The following is a 24,060-nucleotide window of genomic DNA, read 5'->3' as shown; positions in this document are numbered from 1 at the left end:
TTTCTAGCCATATCAGACATCTTTAATTAGTAAATCAGTCCAAATCCTATCTTCATTCCATCCCCATTCTCTTATCAACGTCAACCTTTACAGCATGGCCTGGAAATCTGAGGTCATTTACAAGTAGGTATGAGAGGAATAAGTCAATAATCCTTAAATGAAAACATAAGACTCCTGATTCCTAGTTTTCCCATTTTCCTTTGTTTTTGATAGTATCTGGACTTAAGCAGTTCTAGTAAGAAAAAAAACTAAGGAACTCTGATAGCTGTTCATATCATTCGGAAGAGGCAGCAATAAATCTATTATGACTTTATGTCTCCAATTGTTCCAATCACAGTTTCTAGCACAGACATGAAACTGTTCAGTGTCTTAGTCCTTGCCTCACTCTGCTTCACAGAGATCTGCATTTCCAAGCTCTCTGGCTCCAACAGCAGTTCTGTTAAGAACAGGCAGCCTGTGTCATCTTGAGCACTGAGGTAAGCTTTCCATGGCTGGGCCCTGGACCTGCTCCTGCTCATTGCAATGGTCTGAATGTTCACTACTTGCAGGGCCATCTGGAGGGTGTCAGGATGAATTGCTCCCTGCCAAGGGAACACCTGCTGATGAGCAACTTCCAGGCTAAGCCAAGTTTTCTCAAAATACTCAGCAGTAAGTAGGCGATTAGGTACTAGCACAAGGGCTCCAGAATCAGTGAGTTCTTGTACCCTCTCCTTGTTTTCTTCAGGAATCAAGGTTCCTAAAAGAGTCAGAAAATTCAGGTAAGAGATTATCTTTCTTTTTTTTAAATTTCTTATTGGGGGATTAATGTTTTACAGTCAACAGTAAAATAAAATAGTTTTTACATGTGTAACATTTCCCAGTTTTCCACATAACTATTCAACCCCCACTAGGTCCTCTTCTGCCATCATGTTCCAGGACCTGATCCTTGCTGCCTCAACCCCAGAACCTTTTACTTTGCTGCAATACACCAATGTAAAGAGATTATCTTAATCTATAGAAATGAGATTTCTATTTTAAAAATTTTTATTATTGAATAGAGACAGAGAGAAATTGAGAGGGGAGGAGGAGATAGTGAGACAGAGAGACACCTACAGCCCTGCTTCACCACTTGTAAAGCTTTCCCTCTGCAGGTGGGGATCAGGGGCTTGAACCTGGGTCCTTGAACACTGTAATGTGAGCACTTAACCAGGTGCTCCACTGCCTTGCCCAGCAATTAGATTTCTTTAAATCTAGATTTCCACAAAAGCACAATGTGGCTTTTTATCTTTGCATCTATGGTTTCAATAACTAATGATGAATTTACTGGTTCACAGAGAATTCAAATTCAACTTTTTAATTTTTTTTTATTTTTGAGATAGATGCAGAGAGAGAAAGACACAGAGAGAAACACCAGAGCACTGCTCAGCTCTGGTTTATGGTGGTGTGGGGGATTGAACCTGGGACTTCAGAACCTCAGGCATGAGAATCTCTTTGCATAACCATTATGCTATCTACCTCTGCCCAGAGAATTCAAATTCAGGTAATATTCTGAGATTTGGTTACAGTGCTCTAGTTTATTTATTTTATTTTTTTTTTTGCCTCTAGGGTTATAGCTGGGGGTCAGTGCCTGCACTACAAATCCACTGCTCTTGGAGGCCATTTTTCCCATTTTGTTGCCCTTGTGGTTGTTATAGCTATTGTTGTTCGACAAGGACAGAGAAATTGAGAGAGGAGGGGAAGACATAGAGGAGGAGAGAAAGACAGACACCTGCAGACCTGCTTCACCACTTGTGAAGCGACCCCTCTGCAGGTGGGGAGCCAGGGTTTGAACTGCGATCCTTACGCTGGTCCTTGCACTTTGCGCTATGTGCGCTTAACCTGCTGTGCCCAGCCCCTGAGTACTCTTAATTTTTACCAGTCATTGAAAAATATATATCTTTATAATAATACATATAATAACATATTTATTTATAATAATCTATATCTTTATAATGATATATTTATAATAGTATCTTTATAATAATATATATTTAAGGATTTGTTTTTAGTTATCATGTATGAGAGAATTTTACATGAAGCACAGAGAGAGTGAGAGAGAAGAGAGAGGCAGACAGACATAAGCCAGAGCAGCAAACAATACATGTATTGCTGGGGATCAAACTGGGAACCTCAGGCATGAAAGTCTATCAGTTAAGCTGTTTCTTTAGCCTCAAGATAAATATCTTTCATGACAAAATATAAGAAAGGACTAATTTTACCTGATATGGCAAAGGATGCAGAGCTGTAACATTTTGGGCCATGATGCTCTGCCACATGGCATTTAGAGATGTTTGCCCAGTGGGTTTTGCCATATACTGGCACCAGAGTGTTGAAGTCTGAGGCCCAGCTGTTCACAGATCTTTCAGCCTGATCTTCCAAAAGTCCTAGAGAAGGGTCAGATTTAGGGCTACACAGGATCCGTTTAACTTCATCAATGCCAGCTAAGAGGAGGCGATAGTAGAAGAGAGCTCGGTCCCGGACTGCCATGTCCTTTTCTTCCTCTGAAGTAAGACAACAGACTGAGTTAATGAAACACAAAACTAAAACATTGTCCCTCTACCCTGATACCAACTGAAATGGGGGGGGGGGTAGAGTGAGCAAAACAGAAATATTTTCAATTTGGCTCCTATGACTCACCAAACAATGAAATGTGTAAAAAAAAAAAAAAATGGGTCGTGACCAGTGTTACCTCCTTCAGAAGAACCTACCTATGCAGTAATGTAACAAACACCCTAGCATGTCCTGACACTCAGCAGGTCGGGAGAGGAAAAGGCGCAGTAATGCAGTGAGTAGCTCCATTTTAACAGCTGGAAATGTCTCTGATTTCACACTGTCCACAAAGTCTTCTAACACATATGGAGCATTGGGAATTTTTTCTCCATGGACACCAAGTAGCCAAATAAATGCTTGCTTCCCCTAGGCAATGAAGGAACAAGAACAGGAGTTTACTACTTGGACATTCCCAAAACAAAGATAATAGAAAGTTGTAGGCTTATGGTCCGGGAGGTGGTGCAGTGGATAAAGCACTGGACTCTCAAGTATGAGGTCCTGAGTTGAATCCCTGGCAGCACATGTACCAGAATGATGTCTGATTTTTCTTTTCTCTCTTTCTCTCTCCTATCTTTCTCATGAATAAATAAATAACTTTTTAAAAAAGTTGCAGGCTTTGATTTTTTTCCTAGCACCTACAGAAAAAGTGTAATCTTTTATTTACTTCAATTCGTATTGTTTATTTTCCCTTTTTCCACAGCCACACTACACTTTATGTAACAAACAGGAATTAAATTCTAATGTATAAAAGCAGACTCAAGACTCTCATAGTCTGTTTTAATTAAACAATAAAATTGCCTCAACTTTGGGGTTCTTTACCCTAAACTGTAACTTTGAATGTCAATGGAAGATACTTAAAGATACTCCAAATTACTTCACAAAAGCAGCCATCAACGTAGCGTGCACAGCAGAGTTATCTATGAAGTTTTTAAAAAATGTGTATAGTGGGTGGAGGACATAGCATAATGATTATGCAAAAGAGACTCTCATGCCTAAGGTTCCAAAGTTGTAGGTTCAATCCCCAGAACTATTATAAACCAGAGCTGAGTAGTGCTCTGGAAAAAAAAAAAAAAGTGTAGGGGTGGGGAGATAGCATAATGGTTATGCAAAAAGATTTTCATGCCTAAGGCTCCAAGGTTCCAGATTCAATCCATGGTACCACCATAAACCAAAACTGAGCAATGCTCTGGCCTGTCTCTATCTCTCTATATATACATAGCCCTCATGCTTACTTGTTTAAATAAAACAAATAATATATATATGAAAGATAGGAGGAGAGAGAAAGAACCAGACATCATTGTGGTACATGTACTGCAGGGGATTAAACTCGGGACCTCATGCTTGAGGGTCCAATTCTTTATCGACCGCACCACCTCTCAGACCACCAAATAAAATATATTTAAAAAGAAAGGTCTACCACATCTGAGTATTTATATCAGGAGACCTGGGATAAAACACAAATATTTGTGAAAATACAAGAAATGATTTTGATTATTATCTTAGTGTAAAACTCCATTCTCTAAATCTTTAATTCAAAACTATAAAAGGGTATAGCAGTATTAAAGTATAAGAACATATGCAAATTCCAAATGTTTTATATCAATAAAACAACAATAAAAACAATAAAAAAACAACAATGATAAACAATAAGGGCAACAAAAGGAAAAAATATCCACCAGGAGCAGTGGACTTGTAGTGTAGGCACTGATCCCCAGCAGTAACCCTGGAGGCAAAAATAAATAAATAAGTAGAATTTCTACTCCATGGGCCCAGGTGGAGGTATACTTGGTTGAGAGCAAGGATCCAGGTTCAAGCCCCTGGTCCCCACCTGCAAGAGGAAAGCTTCACATAGTATTGCAGGTGTCTCTCTCTCCTCCTTCCTCTCAATTTCTCTACCTCTATCCAATATAGGAATAAAATATTAAAGAAAAAGAAAGATAAGAAGGAAGGAATGAAGGAGGGAGGGAAGGAAGGAAGGGAGTATGAATGAGTTTCTACTCCAGACATGGGTAAAAAGCCTAAGTAGAATCGATTTCAGAAAGCAGGATCCTAGTCATTCCATTCCCCCTTTGCCTAGAAGTGAAGTAAAATAAGTCTACCTCACTATCCTGAATGCTCTCCTCACAGCCGGGCAGAGCCTGACACACAGCTTCTGTACACTGAGGACACAACCAAACCAGGTCCCGGAGAGTTTGCACCACCACTACAACACAGTTCAGAATATAAAAGCACTGGGTTAGAGCTTCCATGCAGGAAGGAATCATAGGCAAAGTAATATAGTTTCCATGCAGGAAGGAATCATAAGCAAAGTAATATATTCTGTCATATAACTTGATGAATGTCTATGAAATGAGCTGTGGTCACTGATTATCTGAGAAATATCTGACATGGACAATAACTGTGTGAATAAATACTTTTCCTATTAAATTGCTATGAGGGTAAATGAGCTAATGTGTTCAAAAGCACTTAGTAAAATGTAAAGTTCTGTGTAGATGTGGGGCAGTGTTGAATGTTATGCTGAAGACAGTATCAAGAGACATAAGGGCTGGGACTACAGTGAGGCAAGCTGCCCCAGGTGTGAAATTTCAGACATGTATGGTTAACACTTGCACAGACCTGAAAGTGAATATCTCTTTTTGCATGCTAAGTACCTCACCTGCCTCCCCCTAGTCCTAGCCTTAGAAACTATGGCATAAAGAATGCTGCCAAACAACAGAGCAAGATCATCTTTACATCCATTTTTATCTGTAACATAGTTTTGTAGCTTCATGGCAGTTTGAAGATCATTAGATCTAGACTGTGCTTCTCTGATGACAACAGATAATGATGCAAACAAAGTAAAACATTATCTATGTTATTCATCAGCAAATATTTTTGTGTGGCCTAGTAGGTGATCCAGTGGACCCAATTGGGTCCTCAGACATAAGATCCCAAATTCAGTCCCTGGTATTAAATGTGCCAGACTGGTACTTGGGTTCTCTCTCCCTCTCATAAATAAATAAACAAACAAATAAATCTTAAAATTTTTTCATATTTATTTATTTTCCCTTTTGTTGCCTTTTTTATTGTTGTAGTTATTACTGTTGTTGTTATTGATGTCATCGTTGTTGGATAGGACAGAGAGAAATGGAGAGAAGAGAGGAAGACAGAGGGGGAGAGAAAGACACCTGCAGACCTGCTTCACCGCCTGTGAAGGGACACCCTTGCAGGTGGGGAGCTGGGGGCTCGAACCGGGATCCTTCCTCCGATCCTTGCACTTCGCTTTGTGCGCTTAACCCACTGAGCTACCGCCCAACTCCCAACAAATAAATCTTTACTATAACTGAGGGAATAGCTCAACTGGTAAAGTCTTAGACTGTCATACATGAGGCTCTTTGATCGCCAGCACTGCATATATCAGTGTTCTCATTCTCTCTTCCTTTCTGTTACATAGTAAGTAAAATAAATTTAAAACAAATAGATCTTTAGATAAAACAAATATGGGGGGGTCCCAGTGGTGACATACCTGTATAAGTACATATATTACAGTGCATAAGGACCCATGCTCAAGCCTGTGGTCCCCACCTGCAGTGGGAAAGCTTCATGTGTGGTGAAGCAGGGATGCAGGTATGTCTCTCTGTCTGTTTATTTTCAATTTTTTTCTCTCTTTTTTAATATATATTTTTAATCCTTTATTTATTAATGAGGGGGATAGGAAACAGAGAGAACCAGACATCCCTCTAGTACATGTGCTGCCAAGGACTGAACTCAGGACCTCATGCTTGAGAGTCCAACACTTTATCCACTGTGCCACCTCCTGGACCACTCAATTCCTGTCTCTATGCAATAATAAATAAATAAATAAGTTATATATATATATATATATATATATATATATATATATTAAAATGTGCACACATTATCATGCTCAAGCACCCAGGTTCAAGCCCCTGGTCCTCACCTACAGGGTGGAAGCCTCATGACTGGTGAAGCAAGTACTGCAGGTGTCTCTTGTTTCTCTCCCTCTCTACCTCCTCCATCCCTCTCATTGTCTGTCTTATCAAATAAATTAAAAAAAAAGAAAAAAGAAAGAAAATAAAGAAAAAAGATGGTCACAGGGAGCAGTGGATTCGTTGTATAGGCACCAAACCCTAGTGATAACCCTGGTGGCAATAAAAACAAAATGATAAAACAAATATGGGGCCAGGCGGAATATGCAAGTAACCTGGGTTCAAGCCTCTGGTCCTCTCTTGCTTTACAAGTAGTGAAACAGTGCTGCAGGAATATCTCTCTTCCAACTTCTCTCTCACCGTCTCTCTGCCTCTATTACATATATACAAATAAACAAATAAATATAAAACATGAAAACTCTTTTTAAAAAAAGGTTAAATAAAAAATGTTTTTTGGAGAACTCCATTAAGCCAAGCAATTAATAAAAAATAGAAAGAAAGGAAGAAAGAAAGAAAGAAAGAGGAAGTCCAGCGGTAGCGCAGCGGGTTAAGTGCACAAGGCGCAAAGCGCAAGGACTGGCTTAAGGATCCCAGTTTGAGCCCCGGCTCCCCACCTGCAGAAGAGTCCCTTCATAGGTGGTGAAGCAGGTCTGCAGGTGTCTATCTTTCTCTCTCCCTCTGTTTTCCCCTCTCTCTCCATTTCTCTCTGTCCTATCCAACAACGACAACAACAATAATAACTACACGGAGAAGACAACTAGGACAACAAAAGGGAATAAATAAATAAATATTTAAAAAAGAGAGAGAGAGAGAGAAAATTCTTACAGAGGTGGCCATTACCTGTGGTAATATGCTCTTGTCGGAGCCCCAGCAACTCTGTTAGTATCTGTACACACTGATCTGTGTAGGTCCTGGCAATGCCACCTACAAAGAAAAGGAGAACAAAAAACAGTGTTAAGTCAAATAACTCATTGTAAAATAACTTCCAACCAAAGACAAAATGACAGCTATGATAGCACCCCTTGCTTGCTGAAGTGAGAATCTAAGTTTGCTATAAAGCTAATTCTGATAAAAATGAATTGACTTTTTCCCCTACCAACAACTAGAAAACCAAAAGTTCATGGACAAAGAACTTACCACTAAACAAGGTTAAAAGCTTTTAGTAGCAAAGGTATCTGTGTGGCATTCAGCTATGAATACTGTTTGCTGCTGCCACCTGCAGCACCAGAATGTTCTTGGTAGGAACACTTGATGGTGGTCTCCTGACTGAGGGGTTTCTACTTTCCTCTTTGTTCATTCTTTTCTTCCCCTAAAAATAACCAGCCTACATATAATGGTTCCTTCTGTCCCATGTGAAGGCCCCCCCCAAATTTAACTTCCTAGCAGCTTCTATTTTCTGGAATGCATTCCAGATACATTAATCAGAAAAAGTCTGTAAGGCTTAGAACTTTTCCAGGAAGAAGCTTAATAAACAACAGTCAGTTGACGCAGGAACTTGCTTTTTCTTTAAAGATATTACTTATTTATTTGTTTTTTATGAGATAGATAGGAAAAAAGACAGAAATCACTCTGGCACATGTGCTGCCAGGGATCAAACTCAGGACCTCATGCTTGAGAATTTAGTGCTTTATCTTCTGTGCCACTTCCCGGACTATGAAGGAACTATTAATTAAGAAGGTTAGTTCCAGTCTAGATGAAGAAATATATGACCTCCTGACAATTTAGTAACTTTGTGCCAGAGTTTCCTCATCTTTGAAATAAATTTAATGATATTTATTAATTTATTTAAAATTCCATTCTTTTTTTTTTTTTTTTTTCCAGAGCACTGTTCAGCTCTGGCTTAGGGTGGTATGGGGGATTGAAACTGGGAATTTGGAGCCTTAGGCGTGAGAGTCTGTTTGCATAACCATTATGCTATCTACCCTCTGCCCAATTTAATGAACTTTATACACTTCTCCTGTCTGCCTTATAATGCTGTGGTAAGATGATAATTAGGAAAACATTTTGGGTAGCAGGCAACAAAACACAATTCAGATAATTAGTAATATTGTTTGAGTTGCTTATATTTCTCTATCCTGGAAAATATGGCAATATAAGTATTGACCGAAAAAAAGGGGAGGGGGCACAAAAGCCTCCCTCCCTCCACATTTATAACTGTTTGTCTCTAAAGCACTGTTAACCAACTTTTTGCTTTCTATGGTTCCACAGCTTTCTAGCTGGTTGCTCTAGGATTCCAAAAAGGAAAGGCAGTAGACACGTACCTATGGCAAAGATGGCGGCCTGTGCAAAGTCAGCAGACACATCAGTGCAGTACCCTCGAAGCTCTTCTAGTACCTGCTGTACATTCTCATCATTCACCAGTTCACAGAGCACTTCTACTTTTTGTAGTTTGATGTAGTGGGGCTCCGAGTAGGAGCAAAAAAATTTTTTGTAGTGACTGCTAAAATGACCTGGCAAACTGTGCAAAATCTGGCGCACATGACAGAGAGCAGCAAAACAAAGCTCACGACTCTCTGAAGAACAGGCAGCCAGTAAGGGTCCCTTGACTCGCAGCAGCACGTCAGTTTGTACATGGGGGAAATTCTTTGCCAAGATCAGAAAGAGTTTGGTGGCTCCCATCACCACACCTGGGCTACTGCTCTTGAGAAAAGTGTCCAAGAGATTGAGAATATCAAAGAGCTCCTCTTCACTGCGGGGTTGGTAGCGTAGCAGGAAGTTTAATACTTCAGCCTGGCCCCACTGGTCCAGATTTGACATTCTACCTCAAAAAGGAAAACAAAAGTGCTATTTTAGCAACAAAACTAGGAACATCTCCAAGCTTCTATCATATCAGAAGTCATCGTTCATCATAACTAGGGGAGTACTGATATAAACAATTTGTGTCTATCCTTTTTACACACATCTTATTTTCCATTTTACTTTAACAAAAGCACTGCTCAGCTATGGGTTATAGTGGTGCTGGGGATTGAACCTGGGACCTCAGAACCTCAGGCATGAAAATCTTTTTGCACAGCCATCATGCTATCTCTTCAGCTTTTACATACTATTTAATATTTACACAAAATGGGCTTTAAATTCCAAGACAAGTTTACAGTACAAATGCATACTTACCTAAGGTCAAAGACATTATCAGTAGACCCAAGATCCATATTCTGTACATTTTCTGAGAGCATAAATGGCTTTGTTTAAAGTACACACAAAGACTATAGACAGCAGACCCTGCCCTGACAAGGTATTTCCACAATCTCTTTGTATCACCAAAAGAAACTAAAGCAAATAAAAGAAATTCTTCCAATGAAATCTGAAGAAGTTAATATCAAGGTTAAGTGCACACATTACAGTGTGCAAGGACCCAAGTTCAAGCCCCTGCAAGGTGGAAACCTTCATGCAAGTTGTGAACCAGTGCTGCAGGTGTCTCTCTGTATCTTTCCCTCTCTATTTCCCCTCTCTCAATTTCTCTCTGTCTCTATCCAATAATAAATAAAAATATTTTTAAAAAAGAAGTTAATAATTGTTATTAACTTTCTTTTCTACTCCACAGAAGTTGTTCAAGAATTCTTCTTAATTAGACAACAAGATTTGACTTGGATGTAGAGCTTATCAGAATAAAAACAGCAATGGTCCAGGAGGTAGCGCAGTGATAAAGCTTTGGACTTTCAAGCATGAGGTCCCAAGTTCCATCCCTGGCAGCACATGTGCCAGAGTGATGTCTGTAATGTGAGCACTTAACCAAGTGTACCACTGACTGGCCCCCAGAGTGATGCCTGGTTCTTTCTCTCTCTTATCTTTCTCATAAATAAATAAAAATCTTAAAAAAAAGAATAAAAACAGCATTAAAGTGTCCAAACCTATTTAAGAGATGGTGAGCGATAGGCTTATTGATAACAACACCTCCTTCCTGCTTCAGAATTTCCTCTAGAGACCTCAGGCAATTCACAACCACAATTGGATCCTGATCACGAAGCAAACCGTATAATTCATTTACCAGGGCACCATCTGTAAGAGAACAAAGGTTGTGGATATAGAAGAAAAGCTTTAGGGTCAAAGGGAAATAGCTAGAATTAGAGCTCCAGATAGACAAAGTTGGATGTGCCATAAAAATGACAGACAGTAAGAAGTAAACACAATCTCTAGATTGTTCTTTGTTGTTTCCTTTCTTTCTCTTTCTCTTTTGTGTGTGTGTACGTTTGTGTTCTAAGTGGCTAGTGCAAAGGGTCTTATTTGAACTTCAATGAAAAGACTTCTCTACCTCAGAAAATAAAGTCTCACATCATACCTAAAAATACATGTACAGGGAGACGGGTGGTAGCACAGCGGGTTAAGCGCATGTGGTGCAAAGTGCAAGGACCGGCTAAGGACCCTGGGTTGGAGCTCCCAGCTCCCCACCAGCAGGGGAGTCGCTTCACAGGCTGTAAAGCAGGTCTGCAGGTGTCTATCTTTTTATCCCCCTCTCTGTATTCCCCTCCTCTCTCCATTGCTCTCTGTCCTATCTAACATCAATAGCAACAACAATAACTACAACAGCAATAAAAACCAAGAAGGGTTACAAAAGGGAAAATAAATAAATAAATATTAAAAAATTTAAAAAATACATGTACAGAAGTAGGGGCAGTTTTGTTTTGTTTTTCTATCAAAGTTACACAGAGCCAGTGAAATAGCTGACTTGGATGGTATACTACTTTGCTGTGTGGAAGACTCAGGTTTGAGCCCAGTCCTCACTGCATTGAAGGAAGCTTCAGTGTTGTGATCTCATTCTCTAAGAAAAAACAAAAACAAAACAAAAAAGTCATCAAAGCTACATATATAATAATTTGCAAAGCCATATATACAATGGAGACACATGTAAACTTTGATCATCATGGATTACACTGAGACATACCCACTTCAGAATCTTCATGAAGATTATGCATCTTGGCACAACCAAGGACTGCTACTCTCCTGACATATGAAGCTTTATCCCGCAGACCATTGAGAATAGGCTGTTGGACATATTCTTGTACACCAGGCATCCTAAGAAATACATGCTGGAGTCAGCCAGATCTTAAAATACTAGTTTCAACAAAACTCACCTTCTCTTCACTTAACATAGGGTTTAACGGATATTTGCAGTGCACCTACCAGATCATGAAGATTTGGTGAAAGCAACTGCCAAACTTTAAAGGCTATATTTGCCTTTTTATTTTCAACAATACAAGGGAGTTGGGTGGTAGTGCAGTGGGTTAAGCGCACGTGGCGCAAAGCTCAAGGACCTGGGTAAGGATCCCAGTTCAAGCCCCCAGCTCTCCACCTGAGAAGTCACTTCACAGGTGGTGAAGCAGGTCTGCAGGTGTCTGTCTTTCTCTCCCCGTCTCTGTCTTCCCCTCCTCTCTCCATTTCTCTCTGTCCTATCCAACAACATCAATAATAAATACAGCAATAAAAAACAACAAGGGCAACAAAAGGGGAATGAATAAATAAAATAAATATTTATTTTCAATAATACTGCATAGGCAGTAAAGAATATGTGTATGGGAGTTCATACATGCATACTTACATAATCACCTAGAAAAACTTTAAACAAAATCAAGAACCATTTCAGAGAATGAAAATAATAATAATGAAGCTATCTAATAAGGTGGTTTTGTTTGTTTGTTTTGCCAAAACAATGGCTGAAAACCTGAGGTCTGGTCACAATAGCATTTTCCCCAGTAACGAGGAGCTCAGATCATCATCATTAAAAATCTGCCCCATGACCTCCTAAATTTATCCATCACTGAGAAACACGTAGGGAATATGTACTCACCTGAGGTTACACATACTCCGTAGTGCAAGTCCTCGAACCATAGGGTTAGGATCTGAACAGTCTTTACATAGTGTATTGATAGCCAGTAGAGCTAGATCTGGTTTCAGGGGAGCATATGTGCACATATACAGGTAAACCAACTTCTTCTGAACAATATCTACAGTGGCACTGGCCTTCACCATTTCCATGAAAACACCAGACATGTCCAATCCCTGAGTCATATGCCTGAAACCAACACACAGAGAAGGAAGTAAAATACACAGTGGTCCCTCCAGACAGAAGGCATTTTACTTATACATGTCCTGATTATCCAACCAGATTATGATCTCTTAGAGGGAAGCAACCAGACCTGACTTGCCTATTATATCACACGACAGTTTGCATCACAGGCCTGCAACAAACACTGTTTTATTTATTTGATATACACACTTATTGAATCCTCAGTACCTTCAGGTGAAGATTAGCTTTTACATTTCAGGGAAATGCTCTAAAGAGATCACTATGAAGACTTTCTGGAGAGATTATCATTATCTTGTATGTCTAGAACTCAAATGCCTACTAAGGAGGCAGATAAAAAAAACACAACTAGTTATAGTAAACTATGAACACCTTATAATGGGAATTCAAAGGCTGAATACTGCCAGGAAACCAGAAACTATTTCCAAAGAGGAAACAATATTTTAGCTGAATGAGCAGAAGCTTATCAGGGAGGTGTGGTAGATAGCTATTGGTTGGTGTGATAAGGCCCAAATATATAGCAAGAATAGCACATCTTTTGAGTCTGTAGGTAGTTGTGTGAGCAGGTTGGTAGCTGAGTGGTAGTATAAGTTTGAATTTTATTGTTTCTCTAACTGTGGTACCCTATAGTGGGTTCCATCCAATCCTACAGCAATCAGAATGATTGGATTTCTTTGAGAGCATTTACATTTCAAGAAAAAAGCAACCTTCAGGGCTTTTTGTGCACACTAAAGTCAGTGCCACACACTGCCACAGGCAAGGAATTATAGATTCAAATGATTTTTTACTAAAAAAATTTTAAGATTATTTATTTATTAGAAAGGTAGGAGGAGAGAAAGAACCATACATCATTCTGATACATGTGCTGCTGGGGATTGAACTCAGGACCTCATTCTTCAGAGTCTAATTCTTTATCCACTACATCACTTCCTGGACCACAAAGTTTTTAAAATTTTATTTGATAGGGGAGTCAGTGGTAGCACAGTGGGTTAAGTGCACGTGGCACAAAGCACAGGGACCGGCCTAAGGAAATTGGTTGGAGCCACTGGCTCCCTACCTGCAGGGGAGTTGCTTCAGAGGCAGTGAAGCAGGTCTGCAGGTGTCTATCTTTCTCTCCCCCTCTGTCTTCCCCTCCTCTCTCCATTTCTCTCTGTCCAATATAACAACAACGACATCAATAACAACAACTATAACAACAATAAAAAAGGGCAACAAAAGGGAAAATAAATGTAAAAATTTTTTAAAATTTATTTGATAAGACAGAGAAAAATTAAGAGGGAGAAGGCGTGATAAAAAGGGGAAGAGAAAGAGACCTGCTTCACCCAGACCCTTACGCATAGTAATGTGTGTTCTTAACTGGTTGCACCACCACCTGCCTGAGATTCAAATTCTTGTATCAGTTCAATCCTCAGCACCAACCACCATAAACAAGAGCTGAGCAGTGCTCTAGTAAAAAGAATTCTTTTATCAGAAGAATTCTGACTATAAGAAATTGAGAAGCTACGAGCAGCAGCAGATCACTTTCTCTCCTCTCCTCTCCTCTCCTCTCCTCTCCTCTCCTCTCCTCTCCTCTCCTCTCCTCTCCTCTCCTCTCCTCTCCTCTCCTCTCCTGGATCAACTAGGAATACCAAAGGAGACCACCTGGGACCGAAACAAGACAGGACTAGAATGACCTCAGGAATCTACTAAATCACTGGTGAGTACAAACACGTGTGGCTGGTGACAGAGAGGAAAGAGGAGCGTAAGGAGAGATTAAGTGACTGCTAACAGTCCAGCAGTTTATCAGTTGAGACACCACCTCCAGTCTGCTCCACCAACAAGGGGACAGCTGAAGGGAGGAGAGAACTCCCCAGAGACTCACCAAGTGCAACTCTGAGTCTCCATTGCTACTACCCTCAGAATCTGGAGCAGCAACAGGGAGGGACACCAAGGGACAGAGATCTAACCAGGAAAATCAAGGTATAGAAGACCTATACCTTGGTGGCATAGCTGAGGGGCTGTGAAAGTCTCTTTGCATAACCACTGGATTATCTCTGCCACACCCTGCTTTATCTCTTGGTCAGGAGTCAGTGATTAAGCTAGCACGTTATGATTGGGCCCTCCTCAATTGCTATCGAACAGGCCATGGCCGTTGCGCTACTATGTTCCATCGCTGGGGAGCCAGAGACGACCCGAACTGTCCCTGCGGCTACAGACAGACTATGACCCACATAGTCAACGACTGCCACCTCTCCAAATTCAAAGGAGGTCTCGAAACTTTACATCAGGCTCAACCTGACGCTGTTGACTGGCTACAGAAGAAGGGCAAACGCTAGAAGAAGAAGTGATTAAGCTAAGAAGCCTATTGATAGTTTAAAAGCCCTCAGGCTCCCATAGCCTACAGGGAAGAAAAAAAAGAGGCTTTTAAATCACTGAGCTCCAACTCAGGGATTAAAATACTATTGAAACAACTATTAACTTCTACCACTGTGAACCCTTTAATTAACTTACTTAGACACAAGTCAATCCAGGCAATAGTGATCAGTAATTTGAAAAGTACTGATAAAGGGAACTCATAACATAATATATAAAATGGCTAAAACAACAAGAAGAAATATTGGAGAATCGAACCAGGACAAGAGTCTAGCTAAAAGTCCTCCAGAGGGTGAAGCACAGAATAACGAGTTCAACATCCAAACATTAGCTAAGGAAATAATAACAGGAGTGAGTGAAGAATTTGAAAAAATTGTAATCAGAAATGCAGGAACAACAAATGAGACTATGGAAGAAAGTACTAATTATCTCATGGTTATTAGAGAGGTGAAAGCTGAAATCACGGAGCTAAGAACGCAACTAGCTGAACAAGCTAAAACAGTATCAGAACAGGGCAACAAAATAGATGAACTCCAGAAAACAGTGGAGGGCAGAGAGAATAGAATCAATGAGGCTGAAGACAGAATTAGCAAGATAGAGGACGAATCAGAGACAACTAAAAAAGAAGTAAGAGATCTCAAAAAGATATTAAGAGATGCTGAAAAACAACAAAGTCCTATGGGATGACTTCAAAAGAAACAATATACGCATTATTGGCATACCAGAGCAAGAAAGAGAAGGAGAGGAAGAAAGCATTCTCCAGGCCATAATAGCTGAAAATTTCTCTAGTCTAAACAACATCAAAGACATAAAGATTCAAGAAGCCCAGAGGGTCCCAAACAGAATTAACCCAGACCTAAAGACACCAAGACATGTCATACTTAGAATGGAAAGGAATAAGGATAAAGAAAGGATCCTCAAGGCTGCAAGAGAAAAACAAAGAGTCACCTACAAAGGAAAACCCATAAGATTAGCAGCAGACTTCTCCATAAAAACACTACAGGCCAGAAGAGAATGGCAAGATATCTATCGAGTGCTCAATGAGAAAGGCTTTCAACCAAGAATACTATATCCTGCTAGACTGTCATTCAGACTAGATGGAGGCATCAAACCCTTCTCAGACAAGCAACAGTTGAAGGAATCAACTATCACCAAGCCTGCCCTGAAAGAAGTTCTGAAAGGTCTCCTATAAACAACCAGACCACCACAAATAGGACATATATCAAAACACTCTAAACTCTACAAGGATGGCACTAAAATATCTTCAATCTTTAATATCAATAAATGTCAATGGCCTGAATTCACCTATTAAAAGACACAGAGTAGGAAGATGGATCAGAAAACACAACCCTGTGATCCAGGAGATGGTGTAGTAGATAAGATACTAGTCTCAAGCATGAAGTCCTAAGTTCAATCCCTGGCAGCACATGTACCAGAGTGATGTCTGATTCCTTCTTTCTCTCCACTTACCTTTCTCATTAATAAATAAATAAAATCCTTTAAAAAAGAAAGAAATTAAATTTAAAAAAAAAGAAAAAAGAAAACACAACCCAACAATATGCTGTCTACAGGAAACCCACTTAACTCAACAAGACAAACACAGACTTAAAGTGAAAGGAAGGAAAACTATCATACAAGCCAGTGGCCCACATAAAAGGGCAGGAACAGCTATTCTCATATCTGACATGATAGACTTTAAAATAGATAAGATTAAAAAAGATAGGAATGGACACTACTTAATGCTCAGAGGATCAGTCAATCAAGAGGACTTAACAATTATTAACATCTATGCACCCAATGAGAAGCCATCTAAATACATCAAACTTCTACTGAAAGAGCTACAGCAATATATTAACAGCAACACAATCATAGTAGGGGACTTCAACACCCCACTCTCTCAACTGGACAGATCATGCAGGCAGAAAACCAATAAAGACATAAGGGAGCTAAATGAAGAAATAGATAAACTAGAACTATTGGACATTTTCAGAGTCATTCATCTCAAGAAACTGGAATACACATTTTACTCAAATCCACATGGGTCATTCTCAAGGATAGACCATATATTAGGCCACAAAGGCAGCATCAGCCAATTCAAGACATGGAAATCATCCCAAGCATCTTCTCAGACCACAGTGGAATTAAACTAACACTTAACAATCAACAAAAGATTAGTAACAGTCCCAAAATGTGGAAGCGCAACAGTACACTTCTTAACAACTTCTGGGTCAAAAAGGAAATAAAGGAAGAAATCAAAATGCTTCGAGAGTTCAATGAAAATGAAGACACAAGCTATCAAAATATTTGGGACACAGCTAAAGTAGTAATAAGAGGGAAGTTCATAGCTATACAAGCACACATTAGGAAACAAGAAAAAGCACAAATAAACAGCCTGATTGCACATCTTAAAGACCTAGAAGAAGAACAACAAAGGAACCCTAAAGCAACCAGAAGGACAGAAATCACTAAAGTTAGGGCAGAAATAAATAACATTGAGAATAAGAAAACCATACAAAAGATCAATGAAAGTAAATGTTGATTCTTCAAAAGAGTAAACAAAATTGACAAACCTTTATCCAGACTCACAAAACAAAAAAGGGAGAAGACCCAAATAAATCGGATAGTAAATGAAAGAGGAGATAGCACAACAGACACCACAGAAATTCAACATATCACGCGAGGCTTCTATGAACAACTATATGCCATCAAGCTAGAGAACCTGGAAGAAATGGACGATTTCCTAGATACCTACCAACTTCCAAAACTAAGTCAAGAGGAAGTGGATAACATGAACAGGCCCATCACAGCTAATGAAATTGAAACAGTTATCAAAAATCTCCCCAAAAATAAAAGTCCTGGACCAGATGGTTTTACAAATGAATTCTATAAAACCTTCAAAGAAGAACTAATACCTCTACTTTTAAAAGTCTTCCAGAAGATTGAAGACACTGGAATACTCCCTGCCAGCTTCTATGAAGCCAACATCACCCTGATACCAAAAGCAGACAGGGACACAATTAAAAAAGAAAACTACAGACCAATATCTCTGATGAACATAGATGCAAAAATATTGAACAAAATTCTAGCCAACCGGATACAGCAGTATATCAAAAAGATTGTTCATCATGACCAAGTGGGGTTTAGCCCAGGCATGCAAGGTTGGTTTCATATACGTAAATCAATCAATGTGATCCACCACATCCACAAAAGGAAGACCAAAAACCACATGGTCATATCAATAGATGCAGAGAAAGCAAAATATAACATCCCTTTATGATCAAAACACTACAAAAAATGGGAATAGATGGAAAATTCCTGAAGATAGTGGAGTCTATATATAGCAAACCTACAGCCAACATCATACTCAATGGTGAAAAACTGGAAGCATTTCCCCTCAGATCAGGTACTAGACAGGGCTGCCCACTATCACCATTACTATTCAACATAGTGTTGGAAGTTCTTGCCATAGCAATCAGGCAGGAGCAAGGAATTAAAGGCATACAGATTGGAAGAGAAGAAGTCAAACTCTCCTTATTTGCAGATGACATGATAGTATACATGGAAAAACCTAAGGAATCCAGCAAGAAGCTTTTGGAAATCATCAGGCAATACAGTAAGGTGTCAGGCTATAAAATTAACATTCAAAAGTCAGTGGCATTCCTCTATGCAAACACTAAGTTAGAAGAAATTGAAATCCAGAAATCAGTTCCTTTTTCTATATCAACAAAAACAATAAAATATCTAGGAGTAAACCTAGCCAAAGAAGTGAAAGACTTATATACTGAAAATTATGAGTCACTACTCAAAGAAACTGAAAAAGACACAAAGAAGTGGAAAGATATTCGATGTTCATGGGTTGGAAGAATTAACATCATCAAAATGAATATATTACCCAGAGCCATCTACAAATTTAATGCTATCCCCATCAAGCACATTTTTTAGGAGAATAGACCAAATGCTACAAAGGTTTATCTGGAACCAGAAAAGATCTAGAATTGCCAAAACAATCTTGAGAAAAAAGAACAGAACCGGAGGCATCACACTCCCATATTTCAAACTGTATTATAGGGCCATTGTCATCAAAACTGCTTGGTACTGGAACATGAATAGACACACTGACCAGTGGAATAGAATTCAGAGCCCAGAAATGAGGCCCCACACCTATGGACATCTAATCTTTGACAAAGGTGCACAGACTATTAAATGGGGAAAGCAGAGTCTCTTCAACAAATGGTGTTGGAAACAATGGGTTGAAACATGCAGAAGAATGAAACTGAATCACTGTATTTCACCAAATACAAAAGTAAATTCCAAGTGGATCAAGGACTTGGAGGTTAGACCAGAAACTATCAGATACTTAGAGGAAAATATTGGCAGAACTCTTTTCCGCATACATTTTAAAGACATTTTCAATGAAACGAATCCAATTACAAAGAAGACTAAGGCAAGTATAATCCTATGGGACTACATCAAATTAAAAAGCTTCTTCACAGCAAAAGAAACCACTACCCAAACCAAGAGACCCCTCACAGAATGGGAGAAGATCTTTACATGCCATACATCAGATAAGAGTTTAATAACCAACATATATAAAGAGCTTGTCAGACTCAACAACAAGACAACAAATAACCCCATCCAAAAATGGGGGGAGGACTTGGACAGAATATTCACCACAGAAGAGATCCAAAAGGCAGAGAAACACATGAAAAAATGCTCCAAGTCTCTGGTTGTCAGAGAAATGCAAATCAAGACAACAATGAGATATCATTTCACTCCTGTGAGACTGTCATACATCAGAAAAGGTAATAGCAGCAAATGCTGGAGAGGGTGTGGGGTCAAAGGAACCCTCCTGCACTGTTGGTGGGAATGTCAATTGGTCCAACCTCTGTGGAGAACAGTCTGGAGAACTCTCAGAAGGCTAGAAATGGACGTACCCTATGACCCTGCAATTCCTCTCCTGGGGATGTATCCTAAGGAACCCAACACATCCATCCAAAAAGATCTGTGTACACATATGTTCTTGGCAGCACAATCTGTAATAGCCAAAACCTGGAAGCAACCCAGGTGTCCAACAACAGATGAGTGGCTGAGCAAGTTGTGGTATATATACACAATGGGATACTACTCAGCTGTAAAAAATGGTGACTTTACCGTTTTCAGCTGATCTTGGATGGACCTTGAAAAAATCATGTTGAATGAAATAAGTCAGAAACAGAAGGATGAATATGGGATGATCTCACTCTCAGGCAGAAGTTGAAAAACAGGATCAGAAATGAAAACACAAGTAGAACCTGAAATGTAATTGGCATATCGCACCAAAGTAAAAGATTCTAGGGTGGGTGAGTGGGGAGAATACAGGTCCATGAAGGATGATAAATGACATAGTGGGGGTTGTATTGTTAAATGGGAAACTGGGGAATGTTATGCATGTAATATTGTATTTACTGTTGAATGTAAAACATTAATTCCCCAATAAAGAAATAAATTTTTTTAAAAAATTGAGCTACGGCAGGGGAGATAGCATAATGGTTATGCAAAACAGACTCTCATGCCTGAGACTCCTGAGTCCTAGGTTCAATCCCCCGCACCACCATAAGCCAGAACTGGGCAGTGCTCTGGTGTTTCTCTATGTCTTTCTGCACCCCTCTCAAAAATAAAATAAAATATTAAAAAAAAAAAAAGAAAGAAATTGACCTGTAGGGGCTGAGTGGTGGCACAACTGGTTGAACCCCCCGTTACAAGGTGTGCAAGGACCCAGGTTTGAGCCCCTGGTCCCCACCTGCTGGGGGAAAGCTTAACAAGAGGTGAGGCAGGGCTGCAGGTGTCTCTCTGTCTCTCTCCCTCTCTATCTCTCCCTTCCCCCTCAATTTTTGGTTCTCTGTCCAATAAATAGTAAAAATAATTAAAAATTAAAAAAGGGGGGGGGAGTTGGGCAGTAGCACAGCGGGTTAAGCACACGTGGCGCAAAGCTCAAGGACCTGGGTAATGATCCTGGTTAGAGCCTCCGGCTCCCCACCTGCAGGGGAGTCGCTTCACAAGAGGTGAAGCAGGTCTGCAGGTGTCTATCTTTCTCTCCCCCTCTGTCTTCTCCTCCTCTCTCCATTTCTCTCTGTCCTATGAAACAAAAAGGACATCAATAAGAACAACAATAAAAAACAAGGGCAATAAAAGGGAATTAAAAAAAAAAAGAAGAAGGAGGAGGAGAGGAAGTAGGAGGAGGAAAGAAAGAGAAAGGACACTTAGAACCATGAATCTCTATACCATCTGACTTTCTGAGTGAAAAATCAAGTGTCATCATGTTGACTGCTGGGTGGGGTCATCAACACTAATATAAGCAGAAGAGCAGGTCTGGGGAGTTGGAAGTTATGCAGGTGCTACTTTGCATATCTTTGAAGAAATACCCAAGTGGGAATGCCAAGTAGGCAGCAGGATATGTGGGTATGAAGATGAAAAAAGAAAGGTCTGGCGACTAGAGAAACAGCTCAACATGCTAAAGCATTGGGTTTATACGCATATGCCTGAGGGTCCCAATTCAGTCCTCAGCACCGCATGTACCAGGGTGGGCTCTAGCTTCTCCTGGCCCTTGTCTGTTTCATGTCAAATTCTTTCTTGTGTTGTGTCTGTGTGTATATCTGTTTTACTTCCCCACCAGAATACTGCTTAGCTCTGGTTTATTGTGATGGTGGGGACAGAACCTTGGAGCTCAGAGCCTTAGCTTACTATCTCCTCAGCCCTCTAATATTTAGTCAATAAAATACAATCTTTAGTCTTTGGTCCATACTCCTAGAGGAATAAAGAATAGGGAACCTCCCAATGGAGGGGGTGGGATACAGAACTCTGGTAGTGGGTACTGTAACCCTCTTATTCCACCATCTTGTCGATTATTATTAAATCATTAAAAAATTAAAAAAATAAAAATATTAAATATTTAAAAACTCAAAAGGTTTGTGATGGATATGCTTCAGCTATAGGTTGAGCAGTATAAATTCAACTTTTTAAAAAATATTTATTCCCTTTTGTTACCTTTGTTTTATTGTTGTAGTTATTATTGATGTCGTTGTTGTTGGATAGGACAGAAAGAAGTGGAGAGAGGAGGGGAAGACAGAGAGGGGGAGAGAAAAACAGACACCTGCAGAACAGCTTCACCGCTTGTGAAGTGACTCCCCTGTAGGTGGGGGGCTAGGGGCTCGAACCAGGATCCTTGAGCCGGTCCTTGTGCTTTGTAACACCTGCGCTTATCCCGCTGTGCTACCGCCCTACTCCTGAGCAGTATAAATTCAAGACATGGCACTCCTAGTAAAATGTAGTAATTTAAATCACTAGTTAATTAATATGAGAGGGGGAAAATTAATTGTATGTCTCGAAGTTTTTCAAAACACAAACTGAATGTTTTCAGTATATAGGCTGTGTAACTGATATGCAGACTCTCTCAAAAGCCTAGACCAAGTAGATCAGAAGCAACCAATAGCACAGCTATATACAAGATACTGGGTACTGTACAGCAAACCCTAACAAAAGAACTTTTCAAAGTTAACCCAATTACCAAATAATGTGATGATAACATTAACTATCCATTGTCTTTTGGAACCCTAAGACAGCAGGAACCTCACATCTCCCTATAGTGCCTCTACTTCCCCCAGTCCTGGAACCCTTGGATAGGGCCCACTTTCCCGTATGCCTCTCCCAATCCATATCAAATAATATTGCATCTGCCCATCACAACCTAATCAACACAACGATTGCCACCTCAACATGCTTCACTTCAGACTGTGTCCAGAGACTACACGTGTGGAATGACAACCCTTCAGCTTCATTACTCGGGTGAGACCTTTCCTTTCAAAGTACTCTAATTCTATCTCAGGTGGTTCACTTTCTAACAAAGTCCCAAAACCTAGATATACACCAGTTTCTGTGAGAGAGAGCATATGTTCACACGTATCCGTAAACTACTGCAAAATATATACCTGAAAGCAGAAGTACACTAGAGTTTGCAGTGAGTACCCCCCCCCCAACACTTCCTCTCCACTATTCCAAGCTTTGGGTCCATGATTGCTCAACAATTTGTTTGGCTTCGTATGTTAACTCTCTTTTCAGCCACCAGGTTCCAGATGTCATCAGGATGCCGGCCAGGCTTCCCTGGACTGAAGACCCCACCAATGTGTCCTGGAGCTCTGCTTCCCCAGAGACCCACCCTACTAGGGAAAGAGAGAGGCAGACTGGGAGTATGGATTGACCTGTCAACGTCCATGTTCAGCGAGGAAGCAATTACAGAAGCCAGACCTTCCTCCTTCTACAACCCACAATGACCCTGGGTCCATGCTCCCAGAGGGATAGAGAATGGGAAAGCTATCAGGGGAGGGGGTGGGATATGGAGATTGGGTGATGGGAATTGTGTGGAGTTGTACCCCTCCTACCCTATGGGTTTTGTTAATTTATCCTTTCTTAAATAAAAAAGAAAAAAAAGTGACTAAAAAAAATTCAAGTAATGGATAAAACCACTCAGCTAAGTTAAAAAAAAAAAAAGATTAAAAAATGTTACATAAGGAGACTGAGATGACAAATCGGAAGCCCAAACTGAGTGTGATGTACACAGACTCTCCAGCGGCCTGGATGGGGGCTGCAGGGGGTGTCAGGTGGGTGGTACCTAATCACGCGCTGGATGACATTCCGGTAGCGCAGCCTGTCGGCCTGCACGTGCGGGTTACACAGAGCCTTCTTCAGCTCCTTCACCACGTCCTCGGAGCCCAGGTACGGCATCTTCTCCGACAGTCAGCGGGCCGTTCGCCCAGATCTCTAGGCAACTCGTGGGCTCCTCCCAGCCCTGACGGGAGCACCTAAGTAAAGGAAATGTCAATCAGAGAAGACACTGAAGACACTGCGTGATCGTCGCAGCCTGGGCCTCCCAGCCAACACCCAGCCCAGCACACTAGGACTTCCTGTATTTCTCCCCGGCGACCCCACCCTACGCTCTGGGGTTCCTAGCTCGCAGACCTCCTAGGCTATCTCTAGGTCCTGGGCCTGACTTCCTGCCCGGCCGTGGTTGTCTGCAGACCCCCTCCCTCCCCCCACAGCAGTCTTTCTGGCGCCTCCAGGCGGTGGCTGTCACTCCCAAACCTAATCACGCTTTCCAGAGGAAGTCCCGCCTCCTCCGTGAGAGAACGCACAGATCAGCTGCCACTCAACCTCTCCTGG

At 40.5% G+C, this 24,060-nt stretch overlaps 1 protein-coding gene across 1 annotated transcript; it reads right to left on the bottom strand.

The window, feature by feature from the left end:
• On the bottom strand, positions 1–23,990 carry AP4B1 (adaptor related protein complex 4 subunit beta 1). Its single transcript, XM_007530186.3, has 11 exons — positions 23,860–23,990; positions 23,513–23,702; positions 12,280–12,504; positions 11,377–11,507; positions 10,346–10,493; positions 8,759–9,255; positions 7,338–7,421; positions 4,668–4,771; positions 2,727–2,934; positions 2,238–2,519; positions 1–736 (listed from the first exon to the last, which is right to left on the bottom strand). Exons 2-11 carry the CDS (start codon positions 23,623–23,625, stop codon positions 303–305), a joined length of 2,226 nt encoding a protein of 741 aa, XP_007530248.1. The 5' UTR covers positions 23,626–23,702; positions 23,860–23,990; the 3' UTR covers positions 1–302.
• Between the last annotated feature and the right edge of the window lie 70 nt (positions 23,991–24,060).

Source organism: Erinaceus europaeus, chromosome 11 (genome assembly GCF_950295315.1).
Source record: "Erinaceus europaeus chromosome 11, mEriEur2.1, whole genome shotgun sequence".
NCBI classification, from domain to species: Eukaryota; Metazoa; Chordata; class Mammalia; order Eulipotyphla; family Erinaceidae; genus Erinaceus; species Erinaceus europaeus.
This window is presented reverse-complemented; position numbering and strand designations above follow the sequence as displayed.